This window comes from Calcarisporiella thermophila (genome assembly GCF_041956535.1).
Source record: "Calcarisporiella thermophila strain CBS 279.70 unplaced genomic scaffold VTP21scaffold_2, whole genome shotgun sequence".
NCBI lineage: Eukaryota > Fungi > Calcarisporiellomycota > Calcarisporiellomycetes > Calcarisporiellales > Calcarisporiellaceae > Calcarisporiella > Calcarisporiella thermophila.
The window spans coordinates 1,333,480-1,349,819 of record NW_027192192.1 but is presented as its reverse complement, the minus strand read 5'-3'; the positions used below and the strand labels follow the sequence as shown (position 1 = coordinate 1,349,819).

At 46.5% G+C, this 16,340-nt stretch overlaps 9 protein-coding genes across 9 annotated transcripts; 5 read left to right on the top strand and 4 right to left on the bottom strand.

Annotated features, from left to right (window-relative positions):
* Positions 1-26: 26 nt before the first annotated feature.
* VTP21DRAFT_4685 (uncharacterized protein) lies at positions 27-382 on the top strand (the record flags this gene model as incomplete). Its single annotated transcript, XM_069395123.1, has 2 exons — positions 27-141; positions 237-382. The coding sequence occupies 2 exons, from the start codon at positions 27-29 to the stop codon at positions 380-382; spliced, it is 261 nt and encodes an 86-aa protein (XP_069256293.1).
* Positions 383-1,382: 1,000 nt separating this feature from the next.
* Positions 1,383-3,852, top strand: VTP21DRAFT_4684 (uncharacterized protein; the record flags this gene model as incomplete). Its single annotated transcript, XM_069395122.1, has 6 exons — positions 1,383-1,679; positions 1,747-2,118; positions 2,187-2,663; positions 2,729-2,836; positions 2,907-3,023; positions 3,091-3,852. 6 exons carry the CDS (start codon positions 1,383-1,385, stop codon positions 3,850-3,852), a joined length of 2,133 nt encoding a protein of 710 aa, XP_069256292.1.
* Positions 3,853-4,177: 325 nt separating this feature from the next.
* Positions 4,178-5,534, top strand: VTP21DRAFT_4683 (uncharacterized protein; the record flags this gene model as incomplete). Its single annotated transcript, XM_069395121.1, has 6 exons — positions 4,178-4,438; positions 4,502-4,637; positions 4,710-4,793; positions 4,852-5,084; positions 5,167-5,253; positions 5,349-5,534. 6 exons carry the CDS (start codon positions 4,178-4,180, stop codon positions 5,532-5,534), a joined length of 987 nt encoding a protein of 328 aa, XP_069256291.1.
* Positions 5,535-5,850: 316 nt separating this feature from the next.
* Positions 5,851-6,922, bottom strand: VTP21DRAFT_4682 (uncharacterized protein; the record flags this gene model as incomplete). Its single annotated transcript, XM_069395120.1, has 2 exons — positions 5,851-6,483; positions 6,563-6,922. The coding sequence occupies 2 exons, from the start codon at positions 6,920-6,922 to the stop codon at positions 5,851-5,853; spliced, it is 993 nt and encodes a 330-aa protein (XP_069256290.1).
* Positions 6,923-7,648: 726 nt separating this feature from the next.
* Positions 7,649-9,203, top strand: VTP21DRAFT_4681 (uncharacterized protein; the record flags this gene model as incomplete). Its single annotated transcript, XM_069395119.1, has 7 exons — positions 7,649-7,673; positions 7,762-7,842; positions 7,911-7,961; positions 8,028-8,254; positions 8,334-8,582; positions 8,661-8,811; positions 8,899-9,203. 7 exons carry the CDS (start codon positions 7,649-7,651, stop codon positions 9,201-9,203), a joined length of 1,089 nt encoding a protein of 362 aa, XP_069256289.1.
* Positions 9,204-9,871: 668 nt separating this feature from the next.
* VTP21DRAFT_4680 (uncharacterized protein) lies at positions 9,872-11,372 on the top strand (the record flags this gene model as incomplete). The annotated part of the gene is made up of 3 exons (XM_069395118.1): positions 9,872-10,929; positions 11,012-11,102; positions 11,178-11,372. The coding sequence occupies 3 exons, from the start codon at positions 9,872-9,874 to the stop codon at positions 11,370-11,372; spliced, it is 1,344 nt and encodes a 447-aa protein (XP_069256288.1).
* A 647-nt stretch (positions 11,373-12,019) lies between these two features.
* Positions 12,020-13,809, bottom strand: VTP21DRAFT_4679 (uncharacterized protein; the record flags this gene model as incomplete). Its single annotated transcript, XM_069395116.1, has 3 exons — positions 12,020-12,700; positions 12,775-12,941; positions 13,020-13,809. The coding sequence occupies 3 exons, from the start codon at positions 13,807-13,809 to the stop codon at positions 12,020-12,022; spliced, it is 1,638 nt and encodes a 545-aa protein (XP_069256287.1).
* Positions 13,810-14,211: 402 nt separating this feature from the next.
* On the bottom strand, positions 14,212-15,749 carry VTP21DRAFT_4678 (uncharacterized protein; the record flags this gene model as incomplete). The annotated part of the gene is made up of 8 exons (XM_069395115.1): positions 14,212-14,360; positions 14,424-14,593; positions 14,671-14,749; positions 14,809-15,057; positions 15,122-15,185; positions 15,263-15,399; positions 15,479-15,526; positions 15,590-15,749. The coding sequence occupies 8 exons, from the start codon at positions 15,747-15,749 to the stop codon at positions 14,212-14,214; spliced, it is 1,056 nt and encodes a 351-aa protein (XP_069256286.1).
* A 238-nt stretch (positions 15,750-15,987) lies between these two features.
* VTP21DRAFT_4677 (uncharacterized protein) lies at positions 15,988-16,309 on the bottom strand (the record flags this gene model as incomplete). Its single annotated transcript, XM_069395114.1, has 2 exons — positions 15,988-16,168; positions 16,239-16,309. 2 exons carry the CDS (start codon positions 16,307-16,309, stop codon positions 15,988-15,990), a joined length of 252 nt encoding a protein of 83 aa, XP_069256285.1.
* Between the last annotated feature and the right edge of the window lie 31 nt (positions 16,310-16,340).

Genomic DNA, 16,340 nt, shown 5'->3' with positions numbered 1-16,340 from the left:
TTAATCCGTTTTTAATCATTTAGCCAATGACCTCAAAAAAACAGCGTTACGACGACCGTGAATACTCCAACACGGTTTCTACACAGCCTCTTGGGGCTGGGGGACAGAGTATGATTACTGTTGCGATGCGTGTTCGCAAAGGTAAATAAATTGTTCCGATGCTTCTAGCTCCACTCTTTTTTCTCGCAATTTTTGCTTATCAACCTCCTTTACCCGGTGATTATTTTAAATAATAGCCGTTGCCGAAGGATACAAGTTACCAAAGACATCTAATCCGGCAACAACTATGAAATCCAGCGAGAGAGCTATAAATGGTCAGACTGTTCTCACATCTTATTTTCGGGAATCCGCGGTAAATAAACGTGCTCGCGATGAAGAGTAATCAGCGATTTTTTTCCTTGCTCCATTAACATAAATCAATAGCTGCTGCTTTCATGTCTTAATATTTTTCTCCGCTTTCCTTCGTCTTCTCTTACTTTCTTCCATTCTATTACTTTTTGCTTTTGTTGCTTGCCATTTTTTTTTATTAAATACTTTATTTTTATCTTATAATATAATATGGAATTATAATAGTGCGGATTTGTTGTCATCCTCTTGTTTTCGTTTTTTTTTATCCATTATTCTACGTGTGTATATTTATAAACAGCATATTTGCCTCTTCACTATGAAATTTATCATTATTCAGTTTCGAGAAAGAAATACCCGAGCAAAAGAGTTTCAAACTCTTTAGAAGACTGATGGTAGCTCTCTGTATTCGTTAATCAGCTTATAGGTTATCCACTATCAAGCAAAAATATACTGAATTCAGTGCTTCACTAAGAACACATTAGACCACATAGTCGAGAATCCAGAGTAATTATTATAGACCCCTCTTTACACGTTATATTTCTACCCTTTCCCGTAAGAGCACTAGCTTGAACAATTTGTATTCAACAAGTTTTAAAAAAAAAAAACCTAGGAAAGTGCTATAATCCTAAAATATCGGGAAAATTTGGATAGATAGAAGCTATCAAAGAGCAAGATATTTTGTTTATATGATGGGTATGTATAATACTATACTACTAATAAGTAAAGGGACATTCAATGTGATAAAATAATGCCTCATTACGATAGCATACATGAAATAACAAACACTTGGATATTAGCCTATAGATATTATTGCATTGATCGTGATTGAATTTTGGTACTGAGGAGGTAATGTGACTATTATTGGGGAGTGGCTTGATTACAGTCACAGAGTAAATAAACGAAATAAATTCTTCTACCTCGATATTTATTCATTAGAGAGAGAAAGAGATTAGGTAGAGCACGAGGAGAAGATCTGTAGTAGATCTGTAGCATACTATTTCACATTAATATAATAGTTCAATTCCTCAGCACACATGGTTAAAAAACCAGAGCATAAACCAAAGCCCGACACCACTCCAACGCAGGGTTTAACAGCGGAGGCAATCTTCGCAAGTTTTGATCCAGCGGGGGATTACTTTGCGCTCGTGACTCGTGGTCTGGACAAGCATCGTTTACGCGTGTTTGACACCCATACGGGCACCGTAAAAAACGAATTTACAGCAGGGAGTGGTGGAGTTGCCACAGAAGGATTAATCGATGCTGGGGAAGGAGAGCGATTTACCTGTGTAAAATGGGCCAATTTGGGACTCGATGGACTCTTGGGGGGAAATGTAAGTTATGAATTTGCAAATTTGCATTACCCTCTCCTTTTTTACTAACCGTTCATTGTATACGCAGACTAATGCACCAAAGAAGAAAAAACGTCGAGGGTCTATTCACAACACGGAGAGGACATTAGTCTTAGGTTATCCTAGCGGCATCATCGCAATATACTCTCCCGCACATGGCGGCATTATAAAGACGCTTAATGGAGGCCATAATGCTCCTGTTAGTGATATCGTCTTTAGCCGCGATGGGCGAACAGCTTATTCCATTTCTGAAGATCAAAACATAATACACTGGGACGTTGAAGAAGGAACACCCGTGAGTAAGTGGCGGGTAGATGTTAGCGGGGCACGACGGTTAGGTTTAAGTAATGACGGAAAATGGTTAGCGGTTGCAGGGTATGCAATTGCTTTGGTGGATACAAAAACGAAAAACATTATAAAGGTATTTTTCGCACACAACACGGGTTGGGAACTTCCATTAATGCTTTCTTTGTTTTTTGATAATTTCAGAGATACACCGGGCATGCTTCAATCATCACCAACCTTATCTTTTCGGAGGATAATCAAGTCATTGTCACTACTGCAGAATACGATCGCTTTATTAATGCTTGGTCATGTCCGTCACCTGATGCCCTCCAAGCCTCCAACACCCAAATCTCTCCTTCTACTAATGATCTGGCTGCTCTCACTTTGGATGCAACTGCTACTGCACTTGCCATTTCTTCCGCAAACACCGTCTTGGCTCTCTCCGAGGAGGGAACCCTTGGGCTGTGGCAGAATGCCGCAAAATCGGTACAGCAGCAGAAAAAGAAGCGATATGCTGCGCGAGCATGTGATGCTAGAGTAAAAATTGTGAGCGATGTGGACGAGAAAACCTTGATCCCTATTGTAGGGGCGTGCTTCGTGGAGGGTGGAGTGGGTGAGGGAGAACAATCCAGGATTTTAATAGCAAGAGGGTCGGTGGTTAAGCCGATATTTGAGAGAGTAGTACGTAGTGATTATAGAGGATTTTGACTTAGCTGGATCGAAGTTAATCCCCTTATTCGTTTTAGAGCTTTGTGGGTGAGGAAACGGGGACCTTTATCGAGGATTTGGTGCTTAAGCGACACCCTATCACAGGATTCTTGATCGACGAATCTTCGCTCGCTGAGGCTCAATTGGTAATAACACCTTATACCGGCAAATAGTTCATATCCCATATGATATTAACTCTTCTCACCTCTTTCATAGAAAGCTACGTCGAAGTCCTATGATGAATCCCTAATAACGGTGATCGGCCAGACTGATTTTGCCCTACCGAATCCCGTGCTAGCAGGAGAGGGTGATGAGGAGGGTGATAAAGAAACGGTGAGTGTTAGCTCTTTTGAGTCCACGAAACATTGTCCTAAATCTCTGGATTTTTCTCCCCGGTCAGGAACCAACTCTCGAAGAAAAATTGCAAGAGCTTGCGGTCGAACCCCCTCAACCTCCTAAACCTAAACGCCGCATCATAGACACTCCCAAAGCCAACTCCCTTCAGCAGATGCTCGTCCAAGCACTCCATTCATCCGATACGCAGTTGCTTGAGGCTTGTCTTGGCCACCACAATCCCGATATCATTCGCAATACAATTCGACGTCTACCACCTCGCTTTGTTGTGCCACTTCTGACGCAACTTGTTGTCAAACTCCAGCAACGTCCGAATCGTGGACCGCAATTATTGGCTTGGGTTAAGGCCATACTCTTAGTCCATACCGCTTACTTAATGACCGTTCCAGATTTAGTAAAGAAGCTCGCTCTCTTCTATCAAGGTTTAGAGGCACGGGTCGGAACCTTTGAAAAACTGCAAGGTCTGGAAGGAAGGCTGGATTTGGTGTTAGAGCAACGGTCCATGCAGCGGACCCAACGGCACGCAGCAGCCAGTGGATTTACTAAGGGAACCACCAAGGTTCAATCTGCTACAGGATTAAATGAAGCATTGGTTACCTATCGCGAAGAAGATGACGATGATGAGGAGATGGAGATCGAGAAACATATTGCGAGTGGCGAAAGTGCAGAGGGGGCCGACTACGATGACGACGACGATGAAGAAGACGATGACGATGACGATGAAGAAGACGATGACGATGAAGAAGACGATGACGATGAGGAAGAAGAGGAGGGTGACGAGGAGATGGATGAAGACGAGGAAGAATAATTTAACTTATACGAAAATTATATCTTGCTTTCATTCTATTGCTTAACAACTTTTCTATTTTCACGTTTATTTCATTTTTAGACCCTCCCCTTCTATTTGCTCGCTCTTCTCTTTTCTCTGATTTTCAAACGCTTTCTTCTGTATCATGTTTTCTTTTAGAATAAAGGTTGAATCGACCATCAATAATCCCCTCAATTTTGTTAGGAGCTGCTGCATCTAGTTTGCCACCTCTGATTTGACCAGTGGCTGGTTCCTTGGCCTACTCAATCATCGTTATTGTCATTTTCGTTTTCACACTAGAGACTCAATCGAAACATCGCTATACATGTCGGATCTTTCTGCCTATCTTCATTCAGCATTTCACCATCCGACCAGCCGTCGGTGGCAGCTTAACAACCATTTGCAAAAGCACATGCTCATGTTTCCACTCTTTATAACTGATGTCCCCGATGCAAAAGTGGAAATTCCTTCTCTGCCCGGACAATATCGCTGGGGAGTGAATCGTCTCAAAGATTATCTTTCTCCATTGATTTCTAAAGGTTTGAAGAGCGTCATTTTGTTCGGAGTACCTGGAAGGGAGAAAAAGGTTGAGCAGTTGCGGCTTTAGCGAATGCCAAGCGAGATATCTAATGCACAAGATATTCTGTAGGATGCAGTTGGAACTAATGCCGACGATCCGAATGGACCTGTCATCGAGGCCATCCAGGTATTAAAGCGCGAATTTCCAGATTTGCTTATTGCTTGCGATGTGTGCCTTTGTGAATACACTGACCATGGGCATTGTGGTGAGTTCTTCTTTATTATCCTGGTATTGAAAAAATAGGTCAAAATCTCAAAATTTTATCCCATCTCGTCAGGTGTGCTGAATAAAGATGGGACAATAAACAATGCTCTCAGTGTCAAGCGTCTTGCCGAGGTTGCATTGAACTACGCCAAAGCTGGTAAGTAAAATGGATTGTAGAGATATCCTAAGTTCATCACGTCATCCCTTTTTTGTAGGGGCAAACATGGTAGCTCCATCCGATATGATGGATGGCCGCGTCAAAGCCATCAAGCAGTCGCTTCTCGACGCTGAAATTTTGCACCGGGTCTCCCTGATGAGCTACAGCGCCAAATTTGCAAGCAACTATTATGGTCCTTTCAGGGAGGCAGTGGGGTCGGCACCTTCTTTCGGAGACCGACGCTGCTACCAACTCCCTTCAGGAGCCAGGGGTCTAGCGATCAGAGCAATTGTATGTATTTCCGCAGATTGCTTCGTTGAAGACTTGGATTAATCGTCGCATGTTTTTTGTTTTCTCCCTTTTTCTTCTCTAGCAACGGGATGTTAGCGAGGGCGCGGATATCATTATGGTTAAGCCAGGAACACCCTATCTTGACGTTATCCGTGATGCAAAAGAACAGGTATTATTTTGTCTTCCCCACCCCCCCCCCCTTAGTTTTTCTTTTATTTCAGGAATAAGGGGGAGCTCTAATTTACATTCCCTTTATGGTCATAGGCACCCAACCACCCCATCGCTGTTTATCAAGTTTCGGGTGAATACGCGGCCATTCATGCGAGCGTCAAAGCTGGATTGATGGACTTACAAAAAGCAGTTATGGAGAGCATGGATGGATTTTTGCGTGCAGGTGCAACGATCATCTGCACCTACTTCACGCCTGAGCTATTAGAATGGTTGGATTAAGGTTGATTTAATGATAATAGGGAAATGGAGAAAAGAACAGGAAAAAGAGTTCTATATACACGGGATATGGTGAAATAAAAAAAAGACAATGAAAGCTAACAACTGGTATAAGTGATAGAGAGAAAAGGCAAAAGAAAAATATATAGCATAAAATATATAAGAATACTCTAGAAAAAAAAAACACTACCGAAAAATAATAAAAACAAAATAAACTTAGGTTTTCAGGAAAAACGAAAAATATAAAGTAGTATAAATTCAACAAAGAAGAGTTTGCAAAACAATCTATACTGGCGAAGAAGAAAATCGCGTAGCCACTTCATTCCTCCATCGCGCTCCAACACGAAGAACCAGTCCACGCACCAACACCGGAGATTCTTCCGCTGCCAACCACGTCCGAAGATACTGGGACCACATATGGATGATAGTGGTTTACTGATTTTCTACGGCTGGAGGGCGAAGAGTGCTGGCTGAGAGGACTGGCGACGCCAACTGCCCCTCCGTGGATGGCGCCGCTTATTTGAAAGGGAGGCTTACCGGGCGGAGGCGGGGCCGGAGGTGGAGGAGGAGATGCGACAGAAATAGGACTCTCGGAGGAGGAGGAGAATGAGGAGGCAGCATTAGGAGGGGTAAGCATTAGTGGTTTGGTTGCTATTGCTATCGAGGCAGTCGTTTTAAATGTGCCATTCGATGCTGCCGATTTTTCAGATTTGCTTTTGTCGACCGAGGAGAGAGGGGGAGAGGAGGAGGAGGACACGCGACGATTTTTAGGAAGGTGAGTGTTATTTGCTGGTTGTACATAGATGGGCTCGATCTGGTGTTGCGAGGCATGGGCAAGCAGCTGTTCTCCATAACCCTGCAACTCCTCATTAGCGACATAGAGGTCAAAATTACACTGGAAGAGGAATTCAAGCTCTAGCTGGTTCAACTCTAGCAGCGGCAACCCACCCACCTGGAATACAAGAGAGAGAGGAGGGGGAGGGTCAGTTAAACACCACATCGAATAGCACTAGCTATTCTCCTAACCATACCTTTGCGTATCTTGTGTTTGGATAGAACACATCCGAAGTATATTTTGACGCAACCACTATAGCGGCAATTAATAATCGGTGTACATTGTACGCATTGATGACAAACGCCCCTTTGCTAGCCTCTGCAATCCGATCGAAGTAGACCAGTACCGACAACAATGCTTCGTTTGGGAACGGTGCAAATTTCAGGATGCGATTGAGATAGGCCTGGACAGAGATGGCGGGGATGGCACGAGAGTGGAAATGGGTGATGACGGAGGTGGGAAGCGCCTTGTTGGCGTCCAAAATGGAGTCGAGTAGGGACGCGACTAGCACAACTGTGGTTGCTACGGGAAAGGTGGCGAGATCGAATGTTGCCATGCGTGTGGCAAGGAGATGGCAGAGCAATGGGTGGGCTCCAGGATTATTTGATGAAGAGAGTCAGGGATAGGTTTAATTGATTAGGTAAATTTCTTCACACTTGGGATTTCTCTTGAAGGGCTTTCTTCTTTCCTTCTGCTGCAGCCGTAGAGGCTAAGTCATACAGAGGCCCTGTGGGAAATGCAAAGGTTCACTGGCACTAGGGCTGGAGTGAAGAAAGGCGTCTTTCCACCACAAGAGCGGGGGCAACGAGAAGGACTAGCCGAAGGGGAGAAGGACTAGCCGAAGGGGAGAAGAAGAGGAGAAAAGGAGAAGAAGAGGAAAAAAGGAAGGCGAGAAAACAATATGGAAATAATAGAGGAAAGTGCAGACGAGCAACGCGTTGAGTAGAGACCACGGGCGGCTATAACCCCCGGCGATTGGATACAGCCCGCTTTTTACTTTACGGCCCGAAGAGGGGCATCAAACTCTCGAGGAAAAACGGAAAGCGAAATGCCTTAACTAATAGAGCGCGGGCTGCTCTCCCACGCACGCCCGGCTCTGGTTTGGATCTTCACGCTCGGTGGATTCTGACGGCCCCCATCGACGCGGCTAAGAGCCTCGATCTCGCCCTCGCGCCGCCCTTCTCTCCTCCCCTTTGCAATTATGAAATCCTGAGGCTAAGCCATCCAATTTATCTAAAATGAAAAGGTGCTTTGTGGACCCTCATCACTGCGTAAAGCCGGTATGTCTCATCAGAGTGGAATTCAAGGTGGGGACAACACAAGCTCTGCTATTTTGCTCATGATGTCGTCATGGTTCTCCACGCTCATCCCATGTTCTCTTCATCACTAATGTAGTCTCACGGGAGCTAGCATCCACATTTGCCGATGCCGTCAAGAGCGGAGAGGTGCGGCTCATCCGCATCTCTATTAGAGATGGTATGACATTTCTATTCAGTGCCCAATCAGAGTGTCATGTTCATTATCTTTGAACTACTTCATTGCAGAATCTCTGGTAGTGAGTCGTACTGAACGCGTTCAGAATAACTGGGAACAAGGTGTTTTTTTTTTCCTGCCTTTATAAGTGCTGTATTTTCTTTGTCTCTAAACACTTTCAACGTAAGATTTTTCTTATGTCTATGACTCACTCGAGGAAAAGACTCCCTGCTACATCCTTTATCGCATGGACACTAAGTCGGCCTCTGCTGTCGATTACGAATGGATTTTCCTTTGCTACGTCCCTGACTCAGCAAAGGTACGCGACAAAATGCTTTATGCCTCTACACGCGCAACTCTCACTAAGGAACTGGGAGATTCGCGTTTTGTCGATGCAATGTACGGAACCGATGCTGTAAGTTTTTCCCACCTCAGCGGTCTCAATATCCTCTTCGAGATATTAACGTGTATATATATATACGCGCGTTATCCAGAGAGATTTTACCCTGGAAGGCTATCGCCAACACCTTGCCCACAAGAACGCTGAGGCTCCACTTACGGAAAGAGAGCGAGAATTGGCCGAGGTCAAAAATGCGGAAACAGTTGCGTCAGAGCAACTACTGACCTCCTCGTCGCGACGTAATCATGCTGCAGGGGTAACATTCCCACTCTCGGCCGATGCTCTGGACGCTCTCCGGGCTCTGAGTATTAAAGAAGAGAGGAACCACAACCTAGTCCAATTGGTAATCGCATTGTTTTCTAGAATCCAGCCTACTCTCTATCATTCTGGGCTGACCCCGTGTCTGACCGTCCCCATATAGTCCATCGACGCTAAAAGTGAAACCATCCAGCTTGACTCTACGGCCCAGATCGATTTATCGGCGGATGAAAATGCGCTTGCCAATGCAATTTCGGCCGAATCTCCACGGTACAGCATATTCGCATTTGCACATCAAGGCGAGGAAGCATTCGGTAGGAAACAATCCGGGAGCGCGTTTGTTTGCTTTTAATTTGCTCCTTTTTAATACTCTTCTATGTATCTTCATATTTTGCCTGTAGTGTTTGCGTATACTTGCCCATCCAAGTCCAAAATTCGTGAGCGTATGCTGTACTCTTCCTGTAAAGCCTGCGTGCTTCAAGCGCTCGAGGCGGAGGCGGGTCTTCGGGTCAGCCTAAAGCTCGAGACCAACGACCCGGCAGAGCTAACCGGTCAGCACCTGCGGGACGAGCTCCCAGCCTCCCCCTCGGCTGCATCCTCCGAAAGCTCCTCCTCTTTACCAACCGCCCCTCCGCAGCCGAGCGCACGGTTTTCGCGTCCAACTGCTCCTGGCCGCAGACCGCCCACGCGGAAAACCATGTGTTGATTAATTCAGATGCAGATTTTCATATGATTCGATTGGATTTTCCCTGTTTTTCCACGTTTTTCCCACTTTTTTCCAATATTACTTGTTTTTCTCCGGAATGCAATTCGGTTGACCGAAACCTCTGAAATGCACGCGGCCTAGTGCTCTCCTGAACTTGGTTTCAAAGGGGCCGAGGAATTTTTCATGATATCAGGTTCCGCCCATCGCATATTCGGCCCTATTTTTGATTGCGGCACAATACCACCAACTGGACGCAAATCAGCTCCCGATGGACTGTGCTTTCGATAGGTTGTGTCGCATTCGGTTTTACGAGCGAGGTCGGCTATCCTCGCCAATCCCAGCCAGGCTCCGTTTTTTCCACTTCTTTTCTTTAGTTTTCCCACTTTCTCAAAAGCAGGCCTCTGGTTTCATTCCCATTCGGCCAGCCTCCACGCTTCCTTCGGATTCTTTCCGTTTACTAACTTTCCTTATATTACGCTTCACTGAGTGCATCGCCCCTCCTCCCACCTTCAGGATCTCCTCCCCCAGCTGCTCCGTTGTGATTTTGCTGTTGACGCCTGCGAGAAGAGTCTTGGACTTGCAGTATTTTTATAAGCTTTTGATCCGCAAAATTGTGCAGAACGGATACAGAGCGGAACAAGGATTTCTTTGCAACGGAAAAATAAAAGATGTCGACCGCACCCACCATTACTAAATTACCGGTGACAACAAACTCCAGCTATACCCCGCATCCCGATCTACCGCAGCGCAAAAAGCCTGGTCGTAAACCCAATCCCAATGCCGCTGAACTGCGCAAAGTTCAAAATCGAGCTGCCCAGCGGGCGTTCCGGGAACGCCGTGAAAAGCATATGCGGGAACTCGAGGATCAACTACAGAAGCTCAGGGAAACAGAAGAGCAGCGTGCCCTGGAATTTAGGACACTGCAACAGTCCACCGCCCAAATAGATGCGGAAAACACGATGCTGCGGAAATTGGCAGTCGTGGTGAAGGAGCTGGGAGTGGAAGTGGAGCGCATAGAAAAGGGATGGAAATATCTGTGGGGATCAGGAGAAGAAACAGTTCGCATGGTTGAATTTCTAAGAGGGCTGACTGCAGCCAATGTCAAAGGCCAGCGAATCACTACCGGACCCCTCTCACCACCATCCCTCTCGTCATCCCCCAGTTCATCAGCGAATTCAAATCTTATGCCCTCTTCTCTGGCCCCATTGACATCATCCCCTACCTCAACCGATATCGATGGATCCATATCCCCTCTAGAATTCGATCCCGAACACGCCATCCCTCCCGATCCTACTACCACTTCTGCCGGCTCGCCTCCCTCATTCAAGTGTCTACCCTCCATTCAGCCGACGCAAAATTCTACGTCTGTGGCGCTTACAACGACTCGCTACTGCACAAACCCGCCTCCAGCAAACTCTGGAGATGCCTTTAATCTCTCCTACATTACTTCAGCGCAATCTCCCCCTGTCTATCCTCCCCTTTCCCCAAGCAAACCTCCGACTGAACTGCAGCGCTTAAGCACGGTCCAGACCTCCCAACGGTTGCAATACCAGTGTGATCGTAAACTCGACCCCAACGTTTCTATCCCGCCTGTCGATGCGATTGCACAGGTCGCCCAGAGATTGCGCGTAGGACAAAATATCCCGGAGACCATCATGCCAACCGTGCTGCAACAAATGATCCCTCATGACGAACGCATCGACGTTATACCCTGTCCACATTTGAGGTTGGAAGACTTGTTTTGTTGAATTTTGGCCTCCCTCACTCATACTCACGAGTATTGCCTCCCATTTTGTTATGCTCTCTAGGGACAATATGATCATGTTTGCGGACAGCTACGACATTGACGCCGTTTGCTACGATCTCTTAGCAATGTCGACCTGTCAAGGTGATCCAATGGTGAGTCCCTTTCACGTGCAAGTTGCTCTTGCTCCGTGCGTGAAACCCTAACTTTTTTTTGCACCACTCGTTTAGATGCCTTATTCGTGGGGATTGAAGGACGCCTTTTATGAGAAATATCCTTTCCTCCTCTGCCTAAACTGCCCACGCGCGGTGCGTCGCATGGCCAGCATCAAGTTCAGTCACGAGCAGCGTGTGCAAATTCTCGCATATCTGAAGCAGCAACATCATATAGTCCCGCTGTTCCGGCTGGTGCCGATAAAAAAGTGAGGACCACTGGATGTTGAAAACGATTCTTTATTTACTTTGCTGTTCTCTTAATTATCTCTTCGCTTCATCTGTTTCTGTTTATACGTTTGCTTTTATTTTATTCCTATTTTTATTTTATTTTTATTTGTTTTTTTTTTTTGTCATTTTTCATCCTTGCTGCTGATACTTCTCACATTCTATTTTACGTTCACTCACGGAAGCGAGCTTTCCTTATCATTTAAAATTAATTTATCCTAATTTCATCCCCCCTCCTCTTTCCTCTCTTTCTCTCCCTTTCTTTCTTTTTTATTTAAGTCTTTTTTTTTCTGGTAGTGGAGTTAAATAGCTTTTAACACAATTGGATGTTTTGTATTTATATTGATTACTCTTTTGATTAAGTAGCTGTTGAATATATATTATTGTGACTTTGTTTTTTGTCATTAAACTAGAGGAAAAACCATACTACCACGCGTAATTGAAATGAACACAAAAATTAATTACCATAAGCCATTAGAACACAGTAGTATTTTTAAAAAATTTCTAAATATATAGTAGAACAAGCGCCATCCATAATTTGCTAAAAAAAAAAAAACTGAATGTTTTACCCAGCCGAGAATACGTGGTGGAATATCATAAAACCACCCAGCAACAATAAGCGGCCATAGGGGTTAAGATATCGGCTCATTCAAAAGGGTTAGGTATAAGGTCCGCATATGGCCCTCAGTCTGCTCACAAATTCGTCTCCGCAACTCCTTTCCGTACAATTTCTTGTACGCCACTTTGACTTGGGCCAAGAAGGCAGGGTCCAGCAAGTACCGGTGCCTTGTCAATACTCGCGCCAGGTTGCTCTCCCGATAGCTGACCCCTTTCATGGTCTCTTCAATCTGCGTGGCCACCGCCTCAGGCCGTGATTGCACCAGCGAGTGGATGGTGAGGAGGGTCTTCCGAAGATGGCCGCTGAACTTTTTGTCGATCACCTCGTATAGGTCCTTGCCGTATTTCCTCTTGTACTCCTGGAAGATGGCCCGGAGCTGGGCCTCACTCCGATGTGCAAATACCACGATGAACGGAGTCTCGTTCAGTATGAATCCCTGTGCAGCGCGATAGAGATTCTCCACGTCCGTGTTGACGTGCTGCGGATCAGGCACGGGACGCTCGTCGCGCTCCGCCTTGGCAAGTGCAAGGAACATGTCCTCCAGCTTCCCAGAGAGCTCGCTTTTCATTAGCTTCGAGAGATCCTTGGAGTGCGAGGTTTTGAGCAGGGCGGTGAGATGGCGGATTTCATTGTTAGAGCGCAGCGCTAGGATTTCGATGAGAGCAGCCTCGTTGGTGCCAAACCCTTTGCATGCCTAAGTTACAAAATCACGAGATGAATATCGAAAATAAAAATAAATCGGATGAAAAAAAAAAAATTGTAAATTACATTAAATATTTCGCGGGCATCGTAGGCCATTGGCTCTAGGAACAGTCCGAGGATGGCTCGCTCCAGTGGATCCCTCAGTTCCGACTCCAAGACCTTGATTAAATCCTTGGCGAACAGCCGCCGGTAGGCCTCTGCAATGGCTTGATTCTGTTGTGGAGTTCTATTGGCTATTTTTAACAACAAAAGAAATCAGTTTTTCCAGCCTTTACCAACAAGAAAAGAAGTATTTGAATTTTCTTCCCTACCTATGACATTAATAATAGCTCTCTCGTCGCATCCAATGCCCTTGCAAGCATCACGGATGATTTTCGCGTCGTGATCTGGGGGAGGACACGGAGCAGCGGGAGCAGCGACAGGTGCGGTGCCACTGGGCATTGTCGTTGGCCCTGCACTAGGCACAGGCGTAGGCATTGACGTCATTGGTGTCGCGGGAGGATACTGCACACCATAGGCTGCATTCCCTGGGGCTTGGGTTGGCGGAGGAGGATAGGAAAAAGTAGCACTACCTGGGACGGAAGGTGGGTGCTGCGGAGGGGGATAGGGGCTTTGGTTAGGAGGCGGGTATGGGCTTTGATTAGGAGGCGGGTACGAGGGAGGGGGGTATGCGCCCTGTGCGGGCGGTGGATGAGGAGGAGGGTATGAAGCTTGGCCAGGAGGGGGATGAGAAGGCGGTGGGTAGATGCTAGGACCAGAGGGAGAATTAGAGGGGGGTGGATACGGAGCCTGGCCGGGTGGTGGGTAAGGAGAAGCGGAATACGAGCCCTGGCTAGCAGGAGGAGGGGGAGGGTGAGAAGGAGGAGCATAGGGGCCTTGACCCGGAGCCGGGTAATGAGAACTCGGATTTTGTTGTGGGGGTGGAGGGTAGCCCTGGTAGGGAGGGTAGCCTGACGGAGGATATTGCTGTCCTGATGAGGGAGGCGGCATAGAGCCGTGATGTCCTTGAGATGGGTCTTGACTCATTTGAAGATTATATGTATTAATCTTAAGGTTGTTGGACACCTCGTTCTCATGGAGAGCTGGCACTTTATACTCCATTGCCGCCGAGCCACATGTTACACAAAACAAGCCTTCCGCAGTCGTGTCACCATTCTAGAAGGAAAATGCTTTCAGAAATTTAGAAAATTACTTCGAACAAAGACTCGAAGTATCACGAGTATACCTATAGGATATTGGGAAAGAGTTGGACGGGTTTACAAAAGCATTTCTCTTTTTATCGTACATTTAGGCTCATCGAATGTCGTCAAGATGTCGCTGAAAGTTTTTGTGTTCTTTGTTAATTGCCGAAAGATACATAATTTAATGCCGTCCGCTCCTCGGTCCCCCCATTAGATGCTTCATTAGCCAGAGAGAAAAACAAAAATAAAAACACACCACAATAACAATACAACAAAAAAATCTGCCGGCCGCTTTTAGCATATAAATCATGCGTCGGCAAACTTAAAGCTTGGGTTTGCTTGCCCGAGTTTCTCGGAGTGCTTCCTCTATCATGTCAACTATCTCCTGCGAGGAGCCCCAACTTGATTGATAGCCGTAACCGCCGTGGCCATAATGGTGAGCAACAATGATCTGCTTACCGTTAGGAGTAGCTGGGTAAGAAGGTTAGCTACAACTCGATTAAAAAGCCCAGAGCAAGTCTTTTCAGTATATACTTTGATGAACAATCTCCTGTCGGATGTCCCCAATGCGAGTGGGTCTATGCCCAACGTATGTCTTCAAGATCTCCAAGGAGTCTGGGCCCTTTCCGTGAGCAAGCGGAGGGTAGAGTTTGCAGCACCGTTGGAGAATCGCACGCGTCGTGTCTTCGTTTGGAACATCGCCACTAGAAGAGAGGAAAGGGCCGAACAAGAGTAAGGAAAAAGAAAAAGAAGATGAAGCCAAGAATAGGATTGGGTCTACCTATTATAGGCGTCTCGAGTTCCTCCGCAGACAACCTCGCCATCCTTTCGGGGGATGATATAGCTGACATAGTCCACTCCTAATATAAACCCCCCAAGGTAAGGGCGGATCAGATCACACTAATCAATGCGGCATTACCCTCTCGAATGATCGTCTCCTTCACATGCGGAGCGTGCACAAGCACTACTTGTCCACTTGTCGGGTATACAAGATAATCATTGACTCCGCCCAGTGTCCTCGCGCCAATGCCCGTACAATTCACCACTACATCGGTTGAGGCTTCAGCCGCTTCAAGCAGATGATCGAGTTTAACCTTGCGAGTCTGTCCGCCATTGGCAAGGAATTGATTCAGAAGATATTTGAGATAAGTTCTTGTATTTATTGTAACTAGAGGAAGAGGGGTTAGCAAGAGTACAGCCCTAACTAAAAGAAGGAAAGATATAGCCCCCACCTGTGGTGTAAGATATGCCATACGCAGCCCCCTCGGGTAACTCATTCGAAGGAATCTCTCTAAACTAGTCACGATAAGAAAAAAGGGCAAGCAGTAGGTCAAATGTCTCGAAGTTTTGATGCTTCAATTCGCGCTAATTACATCGGGAACAAGCTCACGATACCACTCTCTGTCCCTTGCCGCAACGTCTAAGTACAAAGTTCCCTTAACTCGCATAATGCCGGTCTCATTTTTCTCTGCGAGCTCCAAGAATTTATGGAATGTGACAGCATCAAATTCTACATGCATATTTCGGAACAAGCAGTCGAGTCAGCCTCATTCCATAAATTTGCGCCGGCATGCAAGGGGGATACTCACTCTGGTACTTTTTGTTGGAGATGCCGGCGATGGACATCCAGTTACCACCTATTTTATTAGGCCCCGGTTAATATTCTTGGCTGCAGCCTCACAACATTGACATGGCATTACCCGCCCAAGGAGAGGTGTACTCGATGGAGTAATCGCCTGGGAAATGCGCGGCAACAATCGTCACATTGTGGCCGTGGCGCTGCAACAGTACTGCAGTGGTGAGGCCAATGACGCCTGCGCCCACAACGGTTATGTTAGTTCCAATTTTCCGAAATGACATTAAAAAAATGGTAAGCTAATGAGACGGAGAACCCTAAAAAAAGTTGGGTGGAGAGGCTGCTATATAGGACTTGGCCGATTTTACGGGCAAAGGCCCTCCCCACACTGACGAATCTGAGCTGAGTGGTCCCAAATGCGACCCAAAATGAAATATGACAAACCTTGAATTCGGCCGCTGTACCCCAAGGGTCAGCCCAGTTAGGAAGTCGCGGAAGCTCAGCCCTTCGTTCTCTCGCGCCCTAGCCGGCGGCCAAGCGCGGAGTTTCGAGCCCAGTCAGCCATAAAAATTTCCCATATGACTGAGCCATCGCCAGCCTATGGCGGCCTGAGGCGAGCTTGGGGTCGATGTATAGATCAGGTGGAGGAGCGGAAGCGACCATGAGGAGATTCTTATATTCTTGATATCGATTGCGTAATGCTCTGTATATTCGACAGGCAGACCAATGGACGTGGCCGCTCTCCACGGGCACGCCCAGCTATCACGCCTAACCTTAATCCCGCGCCTCTGTTCCCTCGAGACCAAGGGGCAAGGGCGGGTTCTTTGGGGACGAGCCGAGACATATGCACAAATCATTTATTATTCTCAAAACTA